This window comes from Phoca vitulina, unplaced genomic scaffold, assembly GCF_004348235.1.
Source record: "Phoca vitulina isolate PV1807 unplaced genomic scaffold, GSC_HSeal_1.0 scaffold71, whole genome shotgun sequence".
Classification (NCBI taxonomy): domain Eukaryota; kingdom Metazoa; phylum Chordata; class Mammalia; order Carnivora; family Phocidae; genus Phoca; species Phoca vitulina.
In genome coordinates, this window is record NW_022589774.1 from 2,914,438 (window position 1) to 2,939,034 (window position 24,597).

The following is a 24,597-nucleotide window of genomic DNA, read 5'->3' on the forward strand; positions in this document are numbered from 1 at the left end:
CAAGCTTCAGTGCACCCAGTTGCCAGACCTTTTGTCCTCTCACCAGCTTAACTAATGTGCAAACATATTCCCAAACAGCCTCCAAAACAGATTATGACCAACAGACTGGAGAATGACGCAAATGTAGGCCATCTACATAAGTGAAACAAGTTGAGTCCAAAGGGCTCGCGTTTGTGTGACTTAAATCACGGAGGTGGGCGACATCCACAGGACTGAATTCACAATTGCTGGCATTAGCAATTTAACCCAGTTTTTTCTTGACCCAAGCCTTGGGTGGATCTAGTCCTTTCACTTCAAGAGCCCCCACCCGACACCCACGCCCCAGCCCCCCTGACACACACACAGATGGCAAAGCCACCACCGCACATTCCTCTCTTCTTTGGTGGTCCCACTGGGACACAATTCCATTGGCATAATTAGGAGGACACCAGAGATGATTCAGCTCCATGTATTTTTATGAAAAATGAGTCAATAATTTTTTTTCCTCCCCACACTCTCCCAAAGAAAGGGACTAGAGCAGAGGGCGTTGCAATCTTAGATTAGCAACTCCACAACAGAGCATGGCCAAGAAGACAGCAGGCAGTGGATGGGAAACCATTAATTGGAATTTTCCCACCCAGCCATACCCAGGTTCAACAGCTGAGGCGCCCTTCGTGCCTTCCCCAACCTCCTCTAAGCCCCACCAATCTTCCATTTCCACTAATTTAATGGTGCCTTTCAACAAAAGGCCTATGCCTGGAAAACCATGCTGGGTCTGTCCCTCCGCGAGCATCCTCAACTGCCTATCTCATCACCAACACGGCTGCTCTGGGGGGTAATGCAGAGGCCCACCTCCTTGTACACAGTGCCCAACGTCCCCACCACTACCAGGCCAAGGGCTGGGCCACAGACTTTGGAAGCTTCTTGGTCAGTTTTGACTCAACTGTGTCCATCAGCGTCTTGTCCCTATTTTATCCACTCTGTCCCATGAAGAATAGAGAGGAGTCAGAAGGGGACTCATTATTGCCATAGCCATATATATGATTTGCTGTGTCATCTCGAGTGAGTCACATTCCCCCTGCGTCTGTTCCCTTATTTGTGAGCTAAGAGGGTTGAACTGGATGACCTTCATGGTCCTCCTGGTCTCTGAACCCTCATCCCATCCCACCTCCCTCCCATCCCCCCTGCAGGTAGGAGCTCAAAGTGCTAGGCTTCCTGTTTTTATCATCAGCTCGGGGAGGTAAGACGAATGCAGATGAGATTTTAGAACTCACCAAACTCACTTTGCAGCTAGCAGGGAACTCAAAAAATCCACTGCCCAAATGCCCAAAGATAGCATGATCCCCAAGGTGTAGATAAGAAAACTGATCCACAGAGGCTAAATGGCATGCACAAAGTCCCAGCTGTGCTATCAGGTGATACCCACAGGCCAGAAGCCAAATCTTCAGTTCCCTGGCGCTGACTCCCCCACATCACAACAAATGTTATGAAAAGGCACTGTTTCAGGTGGTAGCCAAAGCTTGAAATAGATATTACTAAACGTAAAATCAAGTCTTCATGGAAGCAAATCATAACAATAGCCCCTTAATACTCATATTATTATTTATGACCGAGAGATGGTAATGAGAACTTCGATGCTGAACCCTTTCCAACTAGAAAGCTACGGATAACTGGCATTTTTCCTATCCGCCAACCTATTTCATGACTGTGGAAATCAGAAACCACATCAGGGGTACTCACAATTGATGGCAGAGGACTTCCAACGTGACACACACGGTGCTTGAGGGGAGGCTCTCTGCTTTGCTAACCGACAAGGTAATCTTGACACATTTACGAATATGTTTATGGCTTGCCCGTGTTTAACAAGAACCTGTGAAAACCGGAGCACTGTTCTCTTTATCTGCAAATTTTCAATGCCTTTGCTCCAAATAGCAAATGGTTTATTTTAAAAACTCGAGAGGTTTTTTTTTAAAGTTAAATTTCATTTCCCATATGTGTATAAGAAGCTCTTTTAGGTTGAAATAATTCCGTTGCGTTGTCTAAGCCAAAATGATCATATTTTCCTCACCAACTAACATAAAATCTTCTAGAAATGGGCTCACAGAGAAAAATATCATTCCCAGTGTGTCCTCAAATTCACACTAAAGAATCCCAACATTCACTTTAGGGATGTTTTGTTCTTGTAAATGATCAGTCTCACTCATTTAATCCCCTTACAAAATCCACACAAGCCACCCAGAGCACTATTCCCCGGGATTTCCAAGTATATTAAAACACAGCACACAGATAAAAGCAGGGTTTGTTCTGAGTTTAGAGCATCTGAACGTCAGCTCCTCTTCTCTGGAGAGGGAAGTGCTAGGTAGCTGGGTTCCCACCGAGGAAGCAGCTGGAGTCCTCCCCCACTCTGATACTGATCGGAAGGCCAGGAGGCATCATTATGTCCCCAACAAGTCGGAGACACTGGCCAGGCCTTGTCTTGGCAGGGAGCTGGCTGTGTCTTCCAATTATCTCAAGGCTAGTTCCACTAGCCCTATAGCCCTGAGAGTGAATCTTGCCTCAACTGAACTTCCAGATGGCTTCCTGAATTACCCACCCAGTTAACACCCCAGCCAGACTGAGACTTCTGGAACCCTCTGTAATCCAAGGCAGTGAGGGCCCACTGCTCTATAAGGCTGAAGATTTACCAGACGAACTACCTTATCTTCATCCATTTGGAGGATCAATGAGGCAGGAGGAAAAAGGAAGAACAACTCCCATAGAACACTGAAGCTGGATAAGAATCTGACATTTTCCTTTGCGATGACTTGATGTCCTCGCTTCTTCAAAGGAGAAAATCACCTGAACCAGGCCAGTGGTCCCTTCCTTATGCAACATGTTGCAGGCACCCGTTCGTTCATTGACTGCTTGAGCATGTCCTAATTCCAACACACTTACAGAGTATTTGTCTCCTTTTCATTCCTTCCACTGCCTGCAGGACTAACCATCCAAAGCAGCATCATCCAGCAATAGTACTTACCCCCCTCCTAGTCACAGGGCCAGACTTGGCCATAGCCTGACTACCTCAGCAAATTTACACAAGGAAGAGTATGGATGACTGAATGCCATTGGTCACCGCCAAAACTCATTTTAGCACAGAAACAACTTCTTTTTCCAACATTTACCAAAAAAAAAAAAAAAAAAAAGCAAGCAAACTTGGGGGGAAAATAGCATCCCTGTTGCCAGGAGTTAATTAGTTATGAAACAGCCAAAAGTCAGCAGCAGGTGATAGAAAAATCCCCATAATTAGAATAATCAATAGGTAGACATTCAGCAATTGCATACCAAGTGAAAGATTCACCAGCGCAGTGGCGATGCATGCCTGCGTCTGCAGCCCCGTCACCCCAAGCCAGTGGCTTGCACGCCACATGAAATAAAAGGGAAGCCTCTGGTCTCTTCCACACCCATTCACAGACATGCAGGGCCTCCAGTCCTCCAAAGGACAAAAACAGCAGGCGAGAATATCTATCAAGCATGCTCCCTCTGTTCCAAACATCAGCCATGCCAGTTCCCACCCACATAATGACTCTTCTGTTGACCACCCACATTTATTCAACTTTCAAGACATGACAACAAGGTCTGAGATTTGAGGCATGTACCTGACTCTCTCTCCCCTCCAGGGGTGGTGGAATCTGATCAGCAAAACCAATCTTCCCTGGATCACCCATAAAGGCACTAACCTCATCCACGTTCTCAAAAGCGTTGATGACATCATATGGCAAACAGGACAGAAGGTCAATCACAAACCACGTCTTCAGGTAGTTCATGCGGATGAGTTTGGGGTCAGAGATCACCTCCCCAGCTGGTCCAACAAAGGTAGTATGAAAATTTAGCACAATGTCCACCAAAAAGATGACATCCACGATGCTATCCACAACCAGCCAGGCCACATTGTTCTGCCTGGTTTTAAAGGAGACGTTGTAAGGGACCAGGATGGCTGTGTAGAAGGTTAAAATCAAGATGATCCAATCCCACGTGGTCTTAAAAACACAGTAATGTAGGATGATGTGAGGCGGAGTCTTCGGGGCCTCTTGCTTGTACTGGGGAAGGATGTCTGAGCCCAGCTGCAGAACCTGCAGAAAAACACAGTCAAGAGAGAAGTAAGTTAGGATTCCACTGCAAGCATCTAACCAGTCAGCATCTGCCACTGACAAATGCTCATGACACTCCAGATGGATCATTAGGAGCAAGAACAGGTACTAGAGGAGGATGGGAGAATGGGAATGAACATTATAATACAAATAATTATAAGGAAACAACGACAAACTATTATTTGGCTTATTGTGAGCCAAGCATTGTACTAACTACTTCCCCTACACGTATTATCTCACTTAATTCTAATTACAACCTTGTACCGTTAGCCAATTATTATTCCATGTGACAAGGGAGAAACTGAGGCCCCAGAGAATTAAGCAACTTTACTCAACAAATATTTACTCTTCTGTGCCAGGAACTGTTCTAGACACTGGATGGACAGCAAGGAAGGAAACAGCATGATGCCTGCTCTCGTGGAGCTTGGTCTAGTAAACGAATCCAGATAACTTCAAATTGTGGGAAGAGCTAACTAAGAAGCAAGGGTGGGGACCTGGTGACTGGATAGAATGTGACATGAGGAGCAGGGAAGGGACAGCGTTTGAACTGAAACCTGAATGAATGACAACCAGAAACCAGCCACTCAAACTTGAAAAGGAAATTATCCGAGGCAGAGAGCATAACTGGCGTAATGACCCCAGGGTGGGACAAGCTCGATGTTCTCAGGCAGAGAGAGAAGTCTGGCATGACTGAAGCCCACTGGATGGGGGGGAAAAGGATGTCAGATGTGATCAGAGGAGAAGTGGAAACCAGACCACGCAGGACCTAGTGAGCCATGAGGAGGGGTTGGACTTCATTCTCAGTTATGTCCGAGCATAACCGGAGGGGTTTAACAAAAGAATATTAATCTGGTGCATGTTTTTAAAAGATTACCCTGGCTGCTGTGTAGATAATGAATTGAGGCAAATAATTAGAGGGAAGAACAGAATCAAGGAACATATTCTAACAGCCTGGAAAGAGATGAGAGGATGGGGAAAAGTAGTCCAATTTTTTGATATATTTTTGAAGTAAACCAGCTGATGACTTGCTCATGGCCAGAAAGTAAAGCAAAGGAAGCAGTGAAAGGTACCCACTACTTGATCCCCAAACCCAGCATGGTGGCTGGCCCACAGTCAGCACTACAGGATGGTTTTTAACGTCAAGGTCATACAGCTAGCAAAAGATGGAACCAGATCCCCAACTAGGTCTAGCTGGATTAGAAATACATGCCGTTCCACATTGAGGTTACATTTCCCTAAGGAACAGACTTTTAAGGACGCCGACTCATGAAGGATGAAGTCCAGAGAAGCTTGGCTCCAAGAAAGTATCACAGATGGGTTTCATCCTCAGTAGTCAAAAGCAAAAAGCCACACTTTCAGAGGCCAGGCCAAGCCGAAAGGGACCCTCACCCCCAACCCTGAGCTGCTCCTCTGGGCCACTTATAGGTTCTTATAAATCTCTGGGTGAAACTTCCTCTTGTGTCCTGGGAACTTATTTTTCCCTCTAGAGGATATAAAGACCCCTTAGTGAATAATCTGAAAATCCCTGTCTCCTCTATGGTTGGCCCCAGGCCTTAAAAGGTGAGTAAAAGAAAGCCAGAAATCCACCGAGTGCCCAATGTGCATCTTTGCATATGGGAACTGTTTCCACCCCTCCCACCCATGCACAGACTTCTCCTAGGCTTGGGATTTTAATTTCTCTTCCCATGAAAAGAAATTTATACAAGCATGATTAAAGAAGCTTGGGCCCTGAGATCTCAAGGCAGGAAAAGGGACTGACTTAGAAGAATAAAGCCAAGAAAAGTAAACTGAATGGGACTTCTACTTCCAGGAAGATAAAGTAGACACACTTTTCTCTATTCTTCCTCTAAGTACAACTAAATGCCTTAGATATTACATATAACACAAACTTAAGACTCTGAAAGGTGAAGGAGAAAAAGCAAACTGCCTAGGAATAACACACTGTTATTTGTGCCTGGGTGTTCTTTGTGCCTGAGACATTCCCAGACTTAGAGCTGAAGAAGCCAGGGACCTGGAATGACCCATAGGTGCAGACCAAAAAAGTCCCAACGAAAGCTCACTCTGTAGCAAAGGGATTGGGAAAGGGGCAGCCTCAAAAGACAGAAAACTTTCAGGTAATAACCACTCAACCACAGCTAAGCAGCACAGTAAAAGTCTTGGTCCCACTGCCACCCAGGCCAGCAAAGGCTACTAGGAAGCTAGATTTCCCCCACCTCAAGGCTGCAGTGAAGCACCCAACCTCCTCTTCTTCCTCCTCCTCCCTATAGGACTAGTGCTGGAAAAGGCCCAGTGGGGAGCCTGGACTTCCGTGTCCACCCAGCAGTAATGAAGCCACGTCTGGCCACAAGGCAGGGAGGGATCAGTGTAAGCTCAACGGGCCACTGGAACTCTCTCGCTCACCCAGAGATAATAGGAGCGCCCCTCAGGTGTCAGTAGAGGCTGAGTTAAAAACCTGGACCTCTACCCCAACGTGGAGGAACGAGGGGATGCCTACCCCTTCCTCTACCATACCCAGGTCAAAAGAAGGCACTTAAAACAAAAGGTTTAAAGAAGATCCAGAGTCTCATTACTTAATATCCAAAATGCCCAAGTTCCTACCAAAAATCGCTCGTTATACCAAGAAACAGGTAAATCTCAAATGAATGAAAAACAGTTAATAGATACCAACACCAAGATGACAGAGATGTCAGAAATATCTGATGAAGATTTTTAAACAGCAATCTGAAAAATGTTTGAACAGGCAATTATGGATATGCTTCAAACAAAATGGAAAAAAAAGAGAGTCTCAGAAATAGCCAAGAAGTAGAAAGTCTCAGCAAAGGAAGAGGAGATATAAAGATGAACCAAATGTAAATTTTAGAACCAAAAATACAAAAGCCAATTTAAGCATTTCAGTGGATAGGTTCAACAGCAGAATGGAGGAGACAGAGGAAACAGTAGAAATTACCCAGGCTGAACAACAGAGACAGAAAGTCATCTTACATCACGATCAAAGGGTCAGTTCACCAAGACCTAGAAATCCTGACGTGTATACACCAGAGAGCTCTAAATACACATGAAGCAAAAACTGATAGAACTGAAGGAGAAGCAGACAAATCCACACTGTCCTCTCTCAACCTCTGCTAGAACAACCAGACAGAAAATTAGCAAGGATGTAGCAGCACTCAACAATATCATCAACCAACAGGATTTAGTCGACATTTATAAAACACTTCCACCCACCAAGAGCAGAATGCTCTATTAGGAGGATGAAGTGACAAACTATGACTTGGAGAAGATATCTGCAAACCACATATCCCACAAAGAATTAGTATCTAGAATATATAATTCACAATATATAATCTCCAAACTCAATAATTAAAAAAAAAACAAAACACAATCCAATCAGAAAATGAGGAAAAGGCATGAAGGGACATTTCACCCAAGATCATATACAGATGACACATAAGCCTGTGAAAAGATGCACAATATCATCGGTCATTAGGGAAATACACATTAAAAGGACAATGAAATATCACTACACGCCTGTCAGAATGGCTACAAGACAAAGGAGTGACAATACCAAATGCTCATGACAATGCAGATAAACCAGAGCACTCATATATTGTTAGCGGACATATAAAATGGCACAGCCACCCCAGCAAAGAGTTTTGCAACCAAATATGCAACTACCACCTGACCCAGCAGTTACACTCCTGGGCATCTATCCCAGAAAAATGAAAACTTACGTTCACACAAAAACCTGTACATGAATGTTGACAGAGCTTTATTCATAAGAGCCAAAAACTGGAAATAACCCAGATGTCCTTCAACAGGTAGATGGTTAAACACACTGTGCTACATCCACACCATGGAAAATACTCAGCAATAAAAAGGTACAGACTACTGATACACACAGCGAGCTGGATGAATCTCCAGAGACTGAATCCACAATCCCCAAAGATAATGTACTGCATGCTTCTAATCATACAAGATCTTTGAGATGACAAAATGGTACAAATAGAGAACAAACCAATGGTTGCCAGGGGCTTAAGGAGGGCGTGAGGGACTGAAGGAAGTGGATGTAGCTATACAAAGGCAACACGAGGTATTCTCATGATGATGGAATAGTCTGTATCTTGACCGGACCAATGTCAGTATCTTGGTTGGAATATTGTACTACAGGTTCGCAGGAAGCTACCAGCAGGGGAAACTGAGTAGAATCCATGGGATCTCTGCATTATTTCTTCCATGTGAACCTATAGTCATCTCAAAATAAGAAGTTTAATTTTTAAAAGTCAACGCCTGTGTGGCTCAGTCAGTTGAGCGTCTGCCTTTGGCTTGGGCCATGATCCCAGGGTGCTGGGATCGAGCCCCGCTTTGGGCTCCCTGCTCAGTGGGGAGCCTGCTTCTCCCTCTCCCACTCCCCCTGCTTGTGCTCTCTCCTCTCACTCTCGCTCTCTGTCAAATGAATAAATAAAATCTTTAAAAAAATAAAATAAAAGTCAATGAATATAGATGAATTATAAGCCTTGTAAGGAAGGGGTCGTGGGCATTCAGCTAAGGGAAAGGCGGGGGAAAGGGAGGTGAGTTACTTAGGGGTTTATTGTATGTTTGCAAAATACAGTCTGGGTGATAAGACTATTTAGCCAGAACTCAAAAAAATCCACAAGTAAGCAGCCACCTGCTGACCACACATCAAAGTCGCCTGGAGCTCCATGATTCTCAGTAACAAGCCTCAGGACAAAACGCCTTTTTAGAGAAAAATGGCTGTTCCTGTGACAGTTTAGTATAATCCATAATTGTTTCTTTCTTTTTTTAAAAGATTTTTTTTATTTTTTATTAGAGAGAGAGTACAAGCAGGGAGAGCGGCAGGCAGAGGGAGAGGGAGAAGCAGGCTCCCTGCTGAGCAGGGAGCCCGATGTGGGGCTCGATCCCAGGACCCCGGGATCATGACCTGAGCCAAAGGCAGACATTTAACCGTCTGAGCCACCCAGGCACCCTCCATAATTGTTTCTAAGTGTATTCCCATGTCTTCCAGGACACTATTAAGCGCTGCTTGAATGAGGCCTGAGTCAACGGCGTCTTCATACCTCCCCAAAACTGTCAAGTTGACCACAGACTCTCCCCCCACTGCTATCCCACATCAGGTGTTCAAAGGAGATTGACAGAGGTGTGAAGCTAGACAGAGAGGGTTGCTGGGGACTTATATTCAGTTTCTTTCTTCCCATCGCTGAGATGCAGCCTTTTATACTGAAACCACAGGGTATCTGCATTCTGGGAGTAGACTTGGATGCCAGGACATTTGATCAGAATCAATGTGACACATTGTCTTTCCAAATCTTTATGTTAAAGGCTGCAAATGGGGACGCCTGGGTGGCTCAGTGGGTTAAGCGTCTGCCTTTGGCTCAGGTCATGATCTCAGGGTCCTGGAATCAAGCCCCATGTTGGGCCTCCCTGCTCAGTGGGGAGTCTGCTTCTCCCTCTCCCTCTGCCCCTCCTTCTTGCTTATTCCCTCTCTCTTTCTCTCTCTAATAAATAAATTTTTAAAAATCTTTTTAAAAAGGGCTACAAATGATTCCCAGAAGGCCTAGCTTTTGTAGTTTGACTTGAGATCCTATACATTTCACTCTCATGTTAACTCTTTAGCAATTATCTATAGAAAATGGAAGGCAGAAATATCCATAGAGTTCTTCATTACAGATAATCAATATTCTTAGGAAAAATTCCCTGATCAAAAGAATATTTTGCATCCAGTTAACTATCTGACTCCAATAATCTTTTCAGAGTACAGTGGCAGATGACTAATTATGCATGTTGATCACAAAGATTCCTGTGAGACTGACCAAATTTCCTTCCCAGAAGTATGTGCGGGAAAGGATTCAGACCCGGACACCACTCTGAGGAGCTCCATGACTGTCATCCTCAGGAGAAAAAGTTTTCTCAGAGTCATTCAGAGTATCATTATCTGGAAAGGGGTCAGTGTCCTCCAAAGGGAGGAAGTCTCTGGGTACAGAGTCAAAAGAGATGGGATGCCAACCTTGTGTCCGGCCATAAGGAGCTTGCCTTATGTGAGATATCCGTTGACACCTCAAAAGCTTTGCAGAGGAACAGCTTCACCAGACATGGAGCCACAATGACCTGGTGTGGTGGTCCCCGGGGCCATAGCGACCAGTCCTCTCCCCCACCTCTTTTCTGCACTTGTCAGTGTGACATGTGCTTCTAGTTCCTTCCATTTGATTAGTCTTGTACAGTGGAAGCTTCCAAAGGTAGAAAGTTGGCAGCCCTTCTAAAATTCACTTCCAAGGGTGAGCTTGTGTCTGTCCTATGGCCCCAGTCAGACCGGGAGTCCCCCAAATGCAGATACAACTTCACCGAGTGTAATGTTGCTAGTTTACCCTCTCCCTGTCCCCCCCACCCCCCTGCCCACAACGCCTGGTCCCAGGCTCTGCCCACAGGAAGTGCTCATTCCAGGCCATTATGGATGACGCCAAAGAATGCTCATCTTGAAGACTGACTCTGGAGGGAAAATAGAAGTAGGGCTTTTCCCCGAGATGAAGAATAGGGACGTCAGTCTGACTGTCACATTTCTCTAGCACTTTTACTTCCAAAGCCCTCTACTGTATTTTTGAATCCCCATAATCACCCTGTGGGGGAGTTCTACAGATGGGAAGACGGAGGCTCAGAGAGGCGAAGTGACTCAGCCTGAGTCATCCCAGGCCTGAGTAAGCAGAGAGTTGGGAGCACAAGCCAGGCTGCCAGCTCCCAGGCTTCAAGTATTTCCACGGATCTATTTGTACAGCCTGAAAGACCGTTCACAGCACAGTGACATACATCATCACATCTCACACAACCTCAGGAGATGGGGAGACGAGTACTTTTCTTATTTTACAAATTGGGAAAGTAAGCTCAGAACGTAAATGGCTTGCTCACGGTCATATTGCAGATACCCAATCAGGACCTTCAGGCTGAGCCCAGTTTCCTAATTCAATGCTTTTCTTCTACTGCATGACTCGTGAAAAACTACTGGTCTTCCGTAAGACCTCTGCATGATGGCAACCTGCCATCCTGTCATCGTATGAAGCCAGCTTCCAGGCAAAGGCAGCATCTCCTAGTGTGGACCTTCTCCAGGCCTTCCCAATTAAAGTTCCAAATGAGCCACACTGGCCAGAGCCTGTCTCCCTGAAATCTCTACTCTGGTCCCCAAGCTACACCTAGCTAGATTAAGAAAGAAGCAGGACCAAACTACCTTACCCGGAAACCCTTCTGGGTCAAGAGACAGTCACCATGCAAGCAATTTCTGCTGAAGTAGATCAGGGATGATAACATCTCACTCTAAATTCTTAAGTGCTGCCCTCCACTACACCTTCCTCTTAGCTCATGGTTTCCCCTTGCAAAGCACTGAAAAAAGAGAACCAGAGAAAGGCTCCTGCATCTTCCAATGGTCAAAGTCTACAAGTCGGCCTCCACCCTTACCCACCTACCTCCTTCTTGTTTCAACAGAGAAAGTGCCCAACTCCTGTCAAAGGCCAATTCCTCCCATGTGCTCTGAACCTCACCCCTCTCCCCCACCTCAAGTGCTTTACGCCCACCCCCTGCCATGATTCCCTCTCTTTTCATTCCATCAACCTCTCCTTGGACACAGGATCATTCCGTCAGCATCTTTAATATATCAACCAACTCCCCTTTCTTGCTAAGCTCCTTCTGCTGTTCCCCTTTATAGAAAGGCTTTTTGAAAAAGGAGTATAAACACAGTGTCTCCATCTCTCCCCCTGCCATCATGCCCCACATACCCCAATCTGACTATGGCCTCCTCTAGCTAATGAAATCACTTTCCCAAGGTCACCAAGATCTCAGTGTTGCTAAATCCAGTGGGTTCTCCCATCCTGATCTAACTCACTCTCTTGGCAGCTTTCTACAGGTTTTTACACATCTTCCTTCTTGAAACACTCCCCCTGCCACTCCCTTCTGCTGGGGTACCACAGAGGGATGCAGCTCAGATCTCCCTTCAGGAAACCCTTCAGAACTAACCCATCAGGGAGTTCTGTTGCTTCTACCACCAAAAGCATATAACTCAGGATCCATTCACTATTCTCCAACTTACTTCTACAAGTCCACCCAATGCCCCATCCCCTCCCACTGTAGCATGGCAACAGCTTCCCAACCTCTCCCTACTCCCATGCTGGCCCTCCTCAAAGTCGTCTGCCATACAGCAACTTGTATTAGATCATGTCACCTCCCCAACCAAAACCCTCCAGCTCGTGACACTGAACTTCAAATAAGATCTACATTCGTGCAGTGACATGTGAGTCCCCGTCTATCTTTCCAACCTCACCTAAGCCCTTCACCCCCTCACCAACCACTCCACCCCACTGGCTTTCTGCAAAAATACTGAAGTGCTATTCCCACCTTAGAGCAGCTCACAATGCTCCTCCCCAACACGGACGGGTTCTTCCCAGCCTCTGAGTCTTGGTGTGAGTGCCATCTCACAGAGGCCTTCCCTGATCACCCTATCTGAAACAGACTCCCACCACTACCCTTCCTCTATTACTTTCTATCACATCACCAGATTTGTTCCTTTTCTAGCATTTATCAGGAATCATAGTAATACCTTATCTATTTACTTGTTTGCAGATGGCTCTCCCACTGGACTATAAGCTCCATGAGGGCAGGGGGTTTGTCTTCTCACTCCCATATACTCAGTCCTTAACCCAGTGCCTGGTACACAGTAAGTGCTTAACAAAAGCCACCTGAATACATGAATGACTGCCTGACTGAATAAAATCAAAGGAGAGGCTATAAAAGAAGACCTAAATAATAATATAATTCTAGACAAAAATATATCAAGAATGTTCTTAGAACACTACTGTAACCATGAGAAAGACAACAGAAAATGTTATACCTTAAGATCTTATTCTAATTATATGTACAGTCAAAAAGAAATAAAAATAAAAACCAAAGTCCACATATACCACTTAATAGCATGAGTTTCCAGCAGATGCCCTTCCCTAGATATTACAGTATTGGTTATCATTTACTGAATGTTAACTATATGCCCTGAGCTAGTAAGCCTTTTATATAGATGAACGTATTTAATACTCCTAATTCTATGAGGTACATACTATTATCTTCCCTATTTTACACTGAAGAGACTGAAGCCTGGGGAATTAAAATAACTTGTCCAAGCCCAGAAAGGTTTTAGGTGGTGCAGCCAGCGTTGCTAACCTTGTCAAGTTTAATGCCAAGATCCATATTTTTAACCCCTCTGCTCCCATGCCATGTTCTGGGCTGAGCACTTTACATGAAAAATACAATTTAGTCTTTACAACAACTGTGCAAGGTAGATACGTTGGTTTTTATTTTATAAATAAGAGAAATGATTTCGGGGATCCTAAGTGCCCAAATCCACAAAGCTAATGAAGTGGTGGGCCTGAGGTTCAAAACCAAATCTGATTCAATAGCCCACAGTCCAAACTGGATGCAAATAGGATGCAAGCCACGATGTGACTCTCATATGCAATTTGCATTTTCTGGTAGCCACATAAAAAGAAGTAAAAGGAAACAGGTCAAATTAATTTTAATATTTTAACCCAATATACCCAAATATGATGACTTTAAGATATAACCAATATATAAAGTTATTAGTGAGACATTTCACATTCCCTTTTTCATACTAAGTTTGAAATCCAATGTATGTAATGTAGCTTACTGCACCTCTCCATTCAGATGAATCACATCCCAATTGCTCAAGAACCACATGCGGCCAGCAGTCACCATACTGGACAGCACAAGTCTAAACTAGGACATTATACTGAGCCATAGTAACATCCTGACCCAACTTACCCAAATGCAGGTACTGCTCCCCGAAGCAAAATGGGAATGGATGAACTAACCGTCTATCAGACAACAAAAAATACATTCAAAAATGTGAATCACAAACGTGTGTGCACATGTAAAAACATGTGCAAAACAGGGAGGGAAGGAGGGAAGGACGAGTCAGAAAACAAAGGGTGGCTCGGGAAATCATTAAGGAGGGGGGCTGCAAACACAGGAAGTCAATCAAGATACAGCTGTGGCAGGTGGAACTGGGCCGAACCTCCACCTGATGGAGTCGATCTTGTCTCCATAGCTGATCAACCTCAGGCAAAGCCAGGTCCCCATGCCTCAGTTTCCTCAATTGAAAGATGAAGCTAAAACCACTTATACCAGATAGATACTGTGAAGGTCAAATAAAAATACAAATGTAGATAAGTGTGTACCTGTATATACAAATCTATACATTTTTCTTGTAAATCATTAAACAATATCCAAACATGAGTATTTTTGTGCAAATAAAGTAAAAGACTGTTTCAGGATCGTTTCAGGTGTCTGTTGGCCATCTGTATGTGTTCTTTGGAAAAATGTCTATCAGGTCCCCTGCCCATTTTTAATGGAATTACGTGGGGGTTTTTTTTTTGTGTTGACTTATATAATTTTTTTTATATATTTTGGATATTAACCCCTTATTAGATCACGTGCAAACATCTCCCATTCAGGAGATTCTGGATGACAATCAGGAAGACTCCAGCAATCAGCTCATGGAGTACATCCTGCTTGCCTAAAGGCCTTGGCTTCCTCAAAGATCAGGGACCAAGAATGACAAAACTGAATGGCCTGGGAATAAAGGAAGACTGATAAAGTACATTTATTTGGCGGGGGGCGGGGGGGGAGGACAAAATAAAATGGCCTCACAGATCCCATCAATTCTGTGGACCCTTATAAAAGCAACCATGGACAGTCGGACACCGAAAGGGACCCATGACGATCCAAAGATCCCATAGTTTAGAACGGAAGAGAGATGGCAAGCAAACTACTAACACATAATACAAAAGTGGGAAGAGATGCACGGATAGAAGTACCGCAGGAGCAGAGGAAAAGAGACAATGAACGGACTTAGGGAGCTTAGATGTGAGGTGACTGTCAAGACCTCCGTTGAAGGACGGGCCACAGACAGACAAAGCTCAGGCAGGGCATTTTCAGCATATACAGTGTGCACGAGGCTTGGACATGTGAAGGAGGCGGGGTAAGAGCTCGGGGTGGGAGGAGCCTGGTGTGGCTCAGGCCTAGGAGTGGTTTGTTTTTCGTTGTTGTTTTGTGTCTTGGGGGAACGTGGGGGTGGGGGGTGTCTACAGAAGTCAAAATTGGAAAACGACCCTAAATATAAGGGAAGGGAAGGGCAAGCCTTGATGTGCCCCTTATGTAGAGGCAAGAATTTTAAGGAAGGGAGGTTCATAATCAATTGCTGTGTGCAAAGGTACTCAGGCATCCGTGTGGCAGAAGGAGCAGAAGAGGCCCGGAAGCTCGGGGAGGCCGGCGAGAGGGACCGCAGAATTCCAGGAAAGAGAGGATGCGGGCTGCAACACAGGAGTAGCAATGGATGAGACCACGGGCAGACTCCTCAGCCTTCCTGGGAAGCTAAAGGCCTTGCCAATCCACCGTGACCAGGATGGGTCCTAACAAGGGTCAGCAGAGCCAGTAGCCTCCAGATTGCCATCTAACGGGCAATACCAGCTGTCATCTCCCAGGATATCAGCACAAGGACCCAGAGTCAAACATGGGGGACTTCCTCTTTGAGAGTGGCCCCCGGGTACTCAATACTTCACCCACCGAACCGGACTCACTGATCATCTCGGGACACAGATGGGAGCACCCCACAAACACCACCATCCCATCATCCACCACGACTGCCTCGAACATCCTCCACCTGTGGGCGAAGAGAAACCCTGGTTCTCCGAACCCCTTACTCCAGGCGACCCCTCCCTCTTGCTTAGTACAACTCCTGCTTCTGTTGAGAAATTACCTTGGTTTTTATGACTACAGAGTGAGAAGAAACTCAGTCCCCGCCAGAAAAAGCACATTCAAAGGAAAAGGGAGAGCAGGATGTTAACGAGGTTGAGAATGAAGCTCCAGCCACAAAATAAAGCCTGATTTGGGGTTTCAGACATCCCGAGATAAACAATTGCTTAATTCCTGTCATAAACACCCTTCTCTGTAAACCAGGCAGGCGCTGTTTTTAGAACTTTTTCCATGATGCACTTGTTCTTTAATGGAAGAGATAAAGGCAGTGAGAAGCAATGAGAAGCACAAACCCATATACTTTGTCACAATCACGTACCAACCCACGCAACACCTTCACAATTATAAGCACGTATTGAAATGTAATAGGGTCACAATCTCGGTTTCTTCTTAATTTCCTGAGAAATTCTTTTAATTTTTACTTTGAAATCTTCAGCTAAATTTTTTTAAATCCAAGTGTTGAGAAGAAGTGATGAGGCTGAGTTACGGAAGTGTCACCACCATTACCAAATCAGCAACAAACAGTACTCCGCGAGCCATGACCAAGGCAGACAGCCGTCATGAGGGGAGGAAGGGGTTAATGTGAAAGGGAATCAACATTGAGTGAGGACCTACTAAGTGTCAAGCACTGAGTGAGATTCTTGCTTCCTTCCTCCTACATTCATTTAATGAACATTTTAACAAGCACTGACTATGCGTCAGCACTGCGTTCGATTGCAGGGGTGTAGAATAAATAAGAGACACCACCCCTGCCTTCATAGAGCTTCCATCTCCCAGAGGAGGCAATTCCCAGTGGCATGCGTGCTCAGCATGAAGACTGCACACGGTGAGGAAAGCATCTGAGGAGTGTGAACTGGCCTGGGGTGGGGCAGGGACAGCTGGGAGTGTGTGATGTCTACACTGAGATTTGAGGAATGGGTAGGAACTAGCCCAGCCAAGAGAAGGAGCAAGAACTTGCAGGCAGAGGAAGGGCACGTTCCAAGGCCCAGGGGCAAGAGAGAGCTTGATGCTCCGAGTGAGCAGGGAGCAGCCAGATAAAGCTGGAGAGATGAGCTGAGTCTTGTAAGTCACGACATAAATTTTAAGTTCATCCAAAGAAGTAGGAAGATGACATTAAAGGATTTTTAAGCAGGGATTAATAAGATCATACTTGTCGTAAAGCATCACAAATCGTCACTACCGTCCTTTGGGGTAGGACGTATCCTATTTCATGAGGATGAGGAAAGATGAGTGAGGCTTAGTAACTTTCAGAAAGTCACACAGCTGGAATGCAGTGGAGCTTGGGATGAGAATTTGGGTCAGTCTGACTCCAAATCCCCTTCTCTTTCCACTATATAATCCTGTCTATTAAGAGAAAAAAAAGAAAGAAAAGAAAAAAGCTGTAGAAAATCCTCAACCTTCACTTCACCTGATTATTCATAACTTTTTACCAAAATCAAATATAGGGTTGATCTCTGGCATCAACGAATATTTCAGTTTTCCCATGTGTGCGTGTTTTGAGTAAACAGTTTATTAAAATATAATAAACACATACACAAAATGATCCTCCTAGGAGAAAAGCCGAGAATCCTCTCCCCACCACAAGATCCCAGTCCTCAGACATGAGAGGGCTGGCCAGTCGGAGCCCCATGGACTGTGAGTGCACACGGAGCAACCAGGCCAGGCTGGCCTTCAGGGCTGGAAGGCAAGGGCAAGGCCGTGAGTCCAGCCGCACTTCCCAAGCTCATATTCAACAGATCATCAAGTGGTCCTCCAAACAACCCTAGTAATGACAAACTCACTACCTACAGGCACATTGAGATAGTTCTGAGTATTTAAAAAGACTCTTTATGAGAGGCAAAAATTAGCCCAAATCCCAGGTGCTTGTGGCAGAAGTTCCTGTTGTCCAGCTTAGATTTCCTCTCCAAAGCAGGAGAGAACCGTCTAGCAGTGAGGGACCACTGGAGTGTTGTCACTTTTCCGAGTCTAAAGGAGTCAAATGAAGTCAACACCCAGAAAGCAAAAAAAAAAAAAAAAAGTGGAGCAAGAATCTCAGTTTCAGGGCACACGGAGATGCCGAGAACTGGGGTCCGCTCACCTCACACGTGTACAGCTGCGCTTGCTCCGGTACCGGTGCCGGGGACTCCGGCCCGTGAGACTGGAAAACGAGGCACCACGACACAGACTCATCCCGGACCGGCACCCGCCTCTGCCCTCCCTCAGCAGCAGACAGCCCCTCCGCACGTCGCTTGCCAACGCAGAGAGAATGCAGAGCCAACAGTCAACAGTGTGAACTAAGCTCTAATATGGCAAACTTCCAGGTACACCAAACATGTTGAGATACTGTTTAAACAAACATTTAAGGGGCACCTGGGTGGCTCAGTCTGTTAAGTGTCCAACTCTTGATTTGGCTCAGGCCACGAATCTCAGGGTCGTGCGATCAAGCCCCAAGTCGGGCTCCACACTCAGCAGGGAGTCTGCTGGGGGTTCTCTCTCTCTCGCTCTCCCTCTATCCCTCCCCCGATCACGCACTCTCTCTTGCTCTCTCTCAATAAATAAATAAGATTTTTAAAAAATAATAATAAAATAAAAACTCAACACTTTTTTAAAAGATTTTATTTATTTATTTGACAGAGAGAGACACAGCCAGAGAGGGAACGCAAGCAAGGGGCAGAGGCAGAGGGAGAAGCAGGCTTCCCGCGGAGCAGGGAGCCCGATGCGGGGCTCGATCCCAGGACCCTGGGATCATGACCTGAGCCGAAGGCAGATGCTTAATGACTGAGCCACCCAGGCGCCCCTAAAAGAAAAACTCAACACTTGAAAAGAAATTAGAAGAGTTCAAAATCTCAGGTACGAGAAACAAAACAAGAACACAATACAAAGCAGCCAGTCGGAGCTGAAAGCAAACAGCGCAGGCATTTCTCAGATGCAGGGGTTATGAGAACCGGGTACACACTGTAGACAACAGGAGGGGAACACACATGCTCTGACCGGGGTGACAACGGGCTGTCCTGACAGACAAACACAGAACAAAAGACACCTACCACATATATCAGAGACAGAAAAAGGAAACTGGACACCTCTCTGGAGCTTTGGGTGGAAAAAGGGCTATCTGTGGGAAAACCAGAACCCCAAACGTGTGCCATACTCAAGTGTGGAGCCAGAATTCACACTGTTCCCATGGCTGGGAGCCCCAGGGCTACAACTTTTATGGAAAAGGGTCTGAACAAGGTGGAAGTTTATGGTACATGGCACAGACAATCTCAACCACCACATCCAGATGCCTCCACAGCTGGGAACCCAACGGCCTCCCCCCAAGAACCTCTCGTTGCAGAGAAGCTCACCACCAGAGGAAATGAACGACCAAGAGAGAAGATTTAAAGCATCCCTACATGTTTAAAGCAATGAAAAAGAAAGAAATGTTAGCAGGACTGAATTTAATGGGCAAGAGACATGAATAAGCTTTTCACCAAAGGAAATCTGTAGTTGGAAATAAACTCAAGAAAAGATGTTCAGCATCTTGAGCCATTTACTAAAATGCAAACTAAGACCACGATGAGATATCACGACATCCTCGTTAGTAAGAAAAATGAAAAAGAGGGGCAATATCCAATGCTGGCAAGGATGCAGAGAAACTGGATGTTTCCTATGTTTCTGGTAGGAAGATAAAGTGATAGAACCAACTGCTACTGGCGAATAGTTTGGCAGCTCCTTACAAAACTAAATATATAGTTACATGCATGCACACACACACAAACATAAATGAATGCATGTAAAAACTGCTGAAGCACAACTACAATCTTTAATTTAATTAACACTAATTCTACACATGTCACTTTCTTGGCTTTGCTATTGTAGGACTGTTATATAAATGTTACCGCTGAGGGAAGTGGGTGAAGGGTACCAACACCCTCTGTACTAGTTTTGCAACTTCCAGTGAATCTGTAGTTCTTTCAAAATAAAAAGCTTTCAAAAATCAATATTGGGTATAAAATGCAAGTTGTAAAATATCACAGTATGATATCATTCATGCAAATATATACATATTTTTTATTATGTTAATCACCATACATTACATCATTAGTTTTTGATGTAGTGTTCCATGATTCATTGTTTGCGCATAACACCCAGTGCTCCATGCAGAACGTGCCCTCCTCAATACCCATCACCAGGCTAACCCATCCCCCCACCCCACCCCCCACCTAGAACCCTCAGTTTATTTTTCAGAGTCCATCGTCTCTCATGGTTCGTATCCCCCTCCGATTTCCCCCCCTTTATTCTTCCCCTCCTGCTATCATCTTTTCTTTTTTAACATATAATGTATTATTTGTTTCAGAGGTACAGGTCTGTGATTCAACAGTCTTGCACAATTCACAGTGCTCACCATAGCACATACCCTCCCCAGTGTCTATCACCCAGCCACCCCATCCCTCCCACCCCCCACCACTCCAGCAACCCTCAGTCATATAAATGTATTTTTAAAAAACACACAATTATACTATATGTGCTTTCTGGATAAATACATAAGTAATACAAATATTAAAACATCAATAACAAGGAGACACACAACTTCAGAGTAGTGATTTACCTCTAGGAATAAGTTCAAAGAATTCCTCAACTTTATCTTTAATATTTTCATTGTTACAAAAGGATTTGAAGTAAGAAATCACTATCTAGATAGTATAAATAAGGGAATGCTTGTTAATTACTCTCTACTACTCTGAATATTTAAAAGATTTCTAAATTAAAACCCAAAACAGAAAATACAAGTAGGGGCTCCTGGGTGGCTCAGTCCATTAAGTGCCTGCCTTCATTCAGCTCAGGTCATGATCTCAAGGTCCTGGGATAGAGCCCTTCGCGCCCCTCGTCGGGCTCCCTGCTCAGTGGGGATGCAGGGAAAGACAAAGCAACCATTAAAAAGAATGAAGGGGATATGTACTCTTAGGGAAATACCCCAAATACAACTATTAAGTGGGGAAAAAAAAAAAAGCTTCTCTGCTTCTCTCTCTCTCTCTGCCCCTCCCCACTGCTCGTTCTCACTCTCAAATAAATAAAATCTTTAAAAAAAGAAAATAAAATCTGATAAAGAAGAACCTGTTTTATTTCCAAAAATTGAAAATTTTTTTATTGAGATATAATTAACATATAACATTATATTAGTCTCAGGTGTACAACCTCATGATTTGATATATGTATATATGGTGAAATGATCACTATACATCGTTAAGCATTTTTTTCTTTTTTCAAAGATTTTATTTATTTGTCAGAGAGAGAGAGTGAGTGAGCACAAGCAGGCGGAGGGGCAGGCAGCAGGGAGGGACAAGCAGACTCCCTGTTGAGCAGGGACCCCGATGTGGGGCTTGATCCCAGGACCCTGGAATCATGACTTGAGCCGAAGGCAGATTCCTACCGACTGAGCCACCAGGCGTCCCAAGCATTTTTTTTCTTATGATGAGAACTTTTAAGATCTACTGCCTTAGCAACTTTCAAATATCCAATACAGTATTGTTAACTATAGCCACCATACTGTAAGTTACATCCCCAGGATTTATTTTTCTTATAAGTGGAAGTTTGTACATTTTGAGCCCCTTCACCCATTTCTCCCACCCCCAACTCGGCAGCCACCAATCTTTTCTCTGTGTCTGTTCTCTGTCTCTCTGAGCTTGGGTGTTTTGTTTGCCTATTTGCTTTTAGATGCCACATATAATAAGTAAGATCACAGAGTATTTGCCTTTCTCTGTCTGACTTATTTCACTTAGCACTGCCCTCAATGTCCATCCATCTTGTCCCAAATGGCAGGATTTCCTTTTTTTGAGAACTTTTTAAAAAAGGACTTAATGAACCAAAAATTGAAACTTAATGTTAAGCTAATACTATTGAGCATTTACTATTATGTCAAAGTGGTTGCATTAGGAACCTTCCCTGCTCTGAACAAATCTATGGGTACCTATTATTCTCATCTGAACTCACTACCTCCACTTGAAGAGAAGGAAGAGGAAGAAATGAAAGCTCTTAGAGTTGAAATGACTTGCGTGAAACCACACAACTGAATACGTTGCTAAATGGGGTTGTAACGTGCAGTGCTGTTTCAGCCCAGCACTCCGATCACGTGCATAAAGAATAGCAGCAGAACATATGAAGAACATACAGCATTGACCAGATCTCCATAGGGTGGGATGGAGAGCCGCATGAGCTGGACCACGCACCCCCCGGGACCTGGCTGAATGATGTGCCCGTGCCCCAGCCACCACAATGGCATATCTCAGGTTACATCTTGACCTGGCTCCCTCATAGGGAAGAACTGAAAGAGGAGGTGACGGGGAAACGTGGTTTCCCCTCCATGTCTTCCCCACAACCATTCCAGGGAGAGAGAGGGGCCGGCATGGCAGCAGAGTGCCCCCAGACAGACCAAACGCCAGCAGGGTCACCCCTACGTGAAAACCACAATGAAATCCTGCAGAGCAGGAGTGATGCTCTCTCATACACCGACCATGACCTTCCGCCCTATAAAGGCAGAAAGCGTGGTAGTAAACTCCGAAATGCGCCCCTTCAAATCGCACTTCAGGAAAGGACTGTCTACCCAGGTGCAGGTAGCGGACAGCCTCCTGTTAGCTTCCTAAGGGATGGAAACCCGAACTTTCTGCTGAGGCACCACCAACGGTGAGCAAGAAGGTGGCTGAGAGGCCTGGCCCTTCTGCCCCGCGTAGAACTCCCCTAGTTGGCATCTGCTGCAGAGCTCGTGTCAGTCTGCAGAGCCTCCCTCGGATTTGCACTGTGGTCGGATGCTCCCCCAGCCCAGGGGCTGCCTCCTCCCCCTTTGCTTTCATAGATGTTACCCAGCGTCTACATCCCACAGAACTCAACCCTTGGCAAGGGTCCTCCGGCCGGACTTACACACTGCCTAAGATACTTTTAGAATCTGAAAATAAACTGGTCCTCTAAAAGAACAAGTGCTCATGCCCAATGGAGGTCAAGGGAACAGGGTGCTCAGACAAGGTGGCCTTGGTTCTCTATCCTGAGATGAGGGAGATCATGGACCTCTACGAGGTCTAAAGCCAGAAGGTCTGGTATGACCCTGTGATGAGTAAGACCAGAGGGCTGGGAAGAAGAGAATGCACAGAAGGAACCTACCCAAATGGGAAATGGGTTGGGTTTAAAGTCACATAAACCTGGTTCTCAATCCAGAGTCCACCATGTCCTGCCGGGTGACCATGAACAAGTGTGACCTTCCCTATGCCCCCATTTCCCCCTCTGTAAAACTGCTCTGAGTTGTCCAGAGTATTAAAGATGAGAAGCACAGAGCCTAGCACACAGTAAGTGCCTCCTTCTTTCCCACAATCAGTCCAGGAGGGAGACATGAGAGTAAAGCGAGGACCAACACCACACTGCCCAAGCTCAGGAAAGAAGAACAGTCTAACAGGGAAATAAGATGGCCTTGAAAATATCAAGTGCAATCCACTGAAAAGCAGAACTGCTATTTCCAGTCCACTTGCACTTTGTGTCGAATTTTTCCTAGAAGTGGGAGAGGTCTGAGGCATCCACACTCTTACTCAATCTCCATTTGGCCAGTGGCACCTACCAGTGAGAAAATGGAGCAGGAATTTGGCCGTAGGCTATGGCCAGGGAACAGAGTTCTCTGTTTCAAACTTACTAGCCAACTTCCAGTTTCTAGTCCAGGAGGTAAGGAGCTTGGAAATTGTCACTCCATCCTAACCACAAGTGAAAAGCTGAACAAACCCAAAAAATCGACAATTTAGATCCGTCAGAGAAGTGAAACTGCAGGCAAACCATTGCACCAAAAACTGTCTTCTCTGACAACCTGCCAGAGAAGAAACCCATGAGCAGAAGCTTCCACGAGAACTAGTACCAGATAGGAAAACTTACCCCATAACTGGCAAATCTCTGGAGGCTCAGTGTGGCCAAGTCTGAGAGTTACAAAGGTCAGGGAGAGCCAGGCATGGTTTTGTGAGTTTTACCTCCAGGAGCTGAACCAGAGCCTCAGAGTGAAAATCAGAAAAACCCCTCCTGCTTCTGGAAGAGGAGAAGAAAGGGAACTATATTGAAATACACCAGAGCATTCTGTTCTCTTTCAGAAAGGCCTGCCCTCAGGAGAAACTATATAACCAGAGCCTAATGTGTTGGGTTTCATGGAGCCTCCCTGACCTGGGGGGAGGGAAATACCCAATTCTGGGCCCCTCTATACATTTTGTCTGGCTGAACTAGGGGAAATACTCAGAAGCATTCATGAAATTCACATCCCAGTGGCATAAACTCACTAAAACAGCTAATCATAGGACTAGACAATGCTGCTTCTCCCTGACCCCTCACCCCCACACCACTAAGGGCCTACTTACCCATGAGCCTTCTAGCTGGTACATCAAGTTCGGCTTTCAAAACATTGCAAGGGATACCAAGAGCCAAAAAACACAGACTGAAGACACAGAGCTAGCATCAGAACCAGGCCCAGACACGGCAGGGGCATTGGAATTATCAGACCGGGAATTAAAACAACTATTATTAATACGTGACGGGCTCTGATGAAAAAAATGTAACATGCAAGAACAGATGGGTTATCTAAGCAAAGTGATGGAAATTCTAAGAAAGAACCAAAAGGAAATACTAGAGATCAAAAACACTGTAACAGAAACGAAGAATGCCTTTGATGAGCTCATTAGCAGACTGAACACAGCTGAGGAAA

General features: G+C 45.1%; 1 protein-coding gene across 3 annotated transcripts in view; it reads right to left on the minus strand.

Annotated features, from left to right (window-relative positions):
- The window catches only part of KCNH1 (potassium voltage-gated channel subfamily H member 1), a 355,938-nt gene that overhangs the window by 275,598 nt on the left and 55,743 nt on the right, over nucleotides 1-24,597 (minus strand). For 2 of the 3 annotated variants that reach the window (XM_032393106.1, XM_032393108.1), the window contains one exon: nucleotides 3,615-4,088. In XM_032393106.1, coding sequence (XP_032248997.1) covers nucleotides 3,615-4,088 — 474 coding nt within the window. The remainder of the gene's footprint in view (nucleotides 1-3,614; nucleotides 4,089-24,597) is intronic. The other variant, XM_032393107.1, reaches the window with a different exon arrangement.